This window comes from Papilio xuthus, unplaced genomic scaffold (assembly GCF_000836235.2).
Source record: "Papilio xuthus unplaced genomic scaffold, Pxut_1.1 DF829671.1, whole genome shotgun sequence".
In the NCBI taxonomy this organism is placed as follows: Eukaryota; Metazoa; Arthropoda; class Insecta; order Lepidoptera; family Papilionidae; genus Papilio; species Papilio xuthus.
The window spans coordinates 1-1,450 of NW_013528978.1; the positions used below are offsets into that span (position 1 = coordinate 1).

The 1,450-nt window shown below is 54.9% G+C and overlaps 1 protein-coding gene across 1 annotated transcript; it reads left to right on the forward strand.

Moving 5' to 3' along the window:
• Nucleotides 1–115: 115 nt before the first annotated feature.
• Nucleotides 116–1,446, forward strand: LOC106114552 (tripartite motif-containing protein 45-like; the record flags this gene model as incomplete). The annotated part of the gene is made up of 5 exons (XM_013307816.1): nucleotides 116–313; nucleotides 532–742; nucleotides 898–989; nucleotides 1,130–1,282; nucleotides 1,372–1,446. Coding segments are annotated over 5 exons (729 nt in total), but the record flags the coding sequence as incomplete, so codon positions are not given.
• Nucleotides 1,447–1,450: the final 4 nt, after the last annotated feature.

Here is a 1,450-nt window from a genome sequence, read left to right on the forward strand (position 1 = left end):
CGTGCCCTCAGCGCACACGCGCTAGACACAGATGTCAGTCTGTCATCTTACATTGTACACGAGCTATGTGTTCCTAGTGGATATTAATATAATTGTTGTCTACTTGTGCGGTCAGAGCGAGGCGAGCCGCGTGGAGGCGGAGGTGCGCGCGTGGGCGGAGCAGTACCGGCGCGCGGCGGAGGCGCACGGTCGCGCGCTGGCCGCGGCAGCTGCTCGTGCACGTGCCCGCCAGCGACAGCGCGTCGAGCGCGCACATCAAGACCTGCAGCAGCGCGCGCAACACGCACAGCATGCCGTACGCTTCACTGAAGAGGTACACTCTTGAGACTGTAACGTTAGTCGAGATTTGGTTACTTATGGAACTAAAACTAGTTTTAAATGGTCTCTATGAATTGAGGTGATTTGGTTATTTCCGATGTTTCGGTTCTATATAATAGCAGATTTATTCAACGGCTCCAGTGTGCGGCTGCCTTTATTGCTCGGATCAGAGTTTACCAACGGGAGTAAAGTCGAAAAATAATGTCCGTGCAGCTGCTGTCGGGAGGGCGGGCGGAGGAGGTGCTGTCGCTGAGCGGTCCCGCACTGCGCCGGCTGCAGCGGCTGACGGAGCTGCCGGCCGAGGCGCCGCCGCGTCTCGTGCTGCGCCTGGACCCCGCCGCGCGGCTCGGCCCCGACTCCGTGCTGTGCGGCCGGCTGCTCACACAGGCGCCGGACCCTGACACCAGTATACTGCACACTGAAGGCGAGCGTTCTTATTCACAATTATCTCGTTTCAAAATGTACCATAATTTATACGCTTATTAAATATTATACCTAAGAGTTGAAAGATATTTTGCTTTGGATTTATTTGTACAAATAGAATGAAGAATTTCATCATAATTAGAGATTCGTCATCAGGTCTACAAGACCTGCACGTGGACTGCGAGCACGAGGCCATCGTGGAGCTGCGCGACAGCAACGGGGAGAGGATTTGGTGCGGAGGGGAACAGGTCTGATAAATTATTTTTGTCAGCTTATAGCACGCAACATATGTCACACAGGGGCCCATCCCTCTTACTATTACCATGCTTAATTATATTTTCTGTATTCATGGCGATGAACCTCCTAGTGAATGCAGTATATGGTGCAGGTGGTGGGCTACTTGCGGCGGCGGGACTCCAGTGAGCGGCCGACATGTGCGCGCGCAGCAGACCGGCACGACGGCTCGTACGCGCTGCGCCTCTCACCGCGCGCGCCCGGCGCATACCTCCTCGCTGTCACGCTCAATGACACGCCCATCAAAGTGAGCACCAGATACTACTGTCAAGTAGCTGCTGATAGTGCCAGGATCTTGTCCTTCTTGAAGTTAGAATGTGTATTGTCTGTATCCAGGGCAGTCCGTTCGCATGCTGCGCGCGCGTGTTCAAGTCGCACGCTGGTCAGTTCCACTGCTGCACCTTCTGCTCGAGCG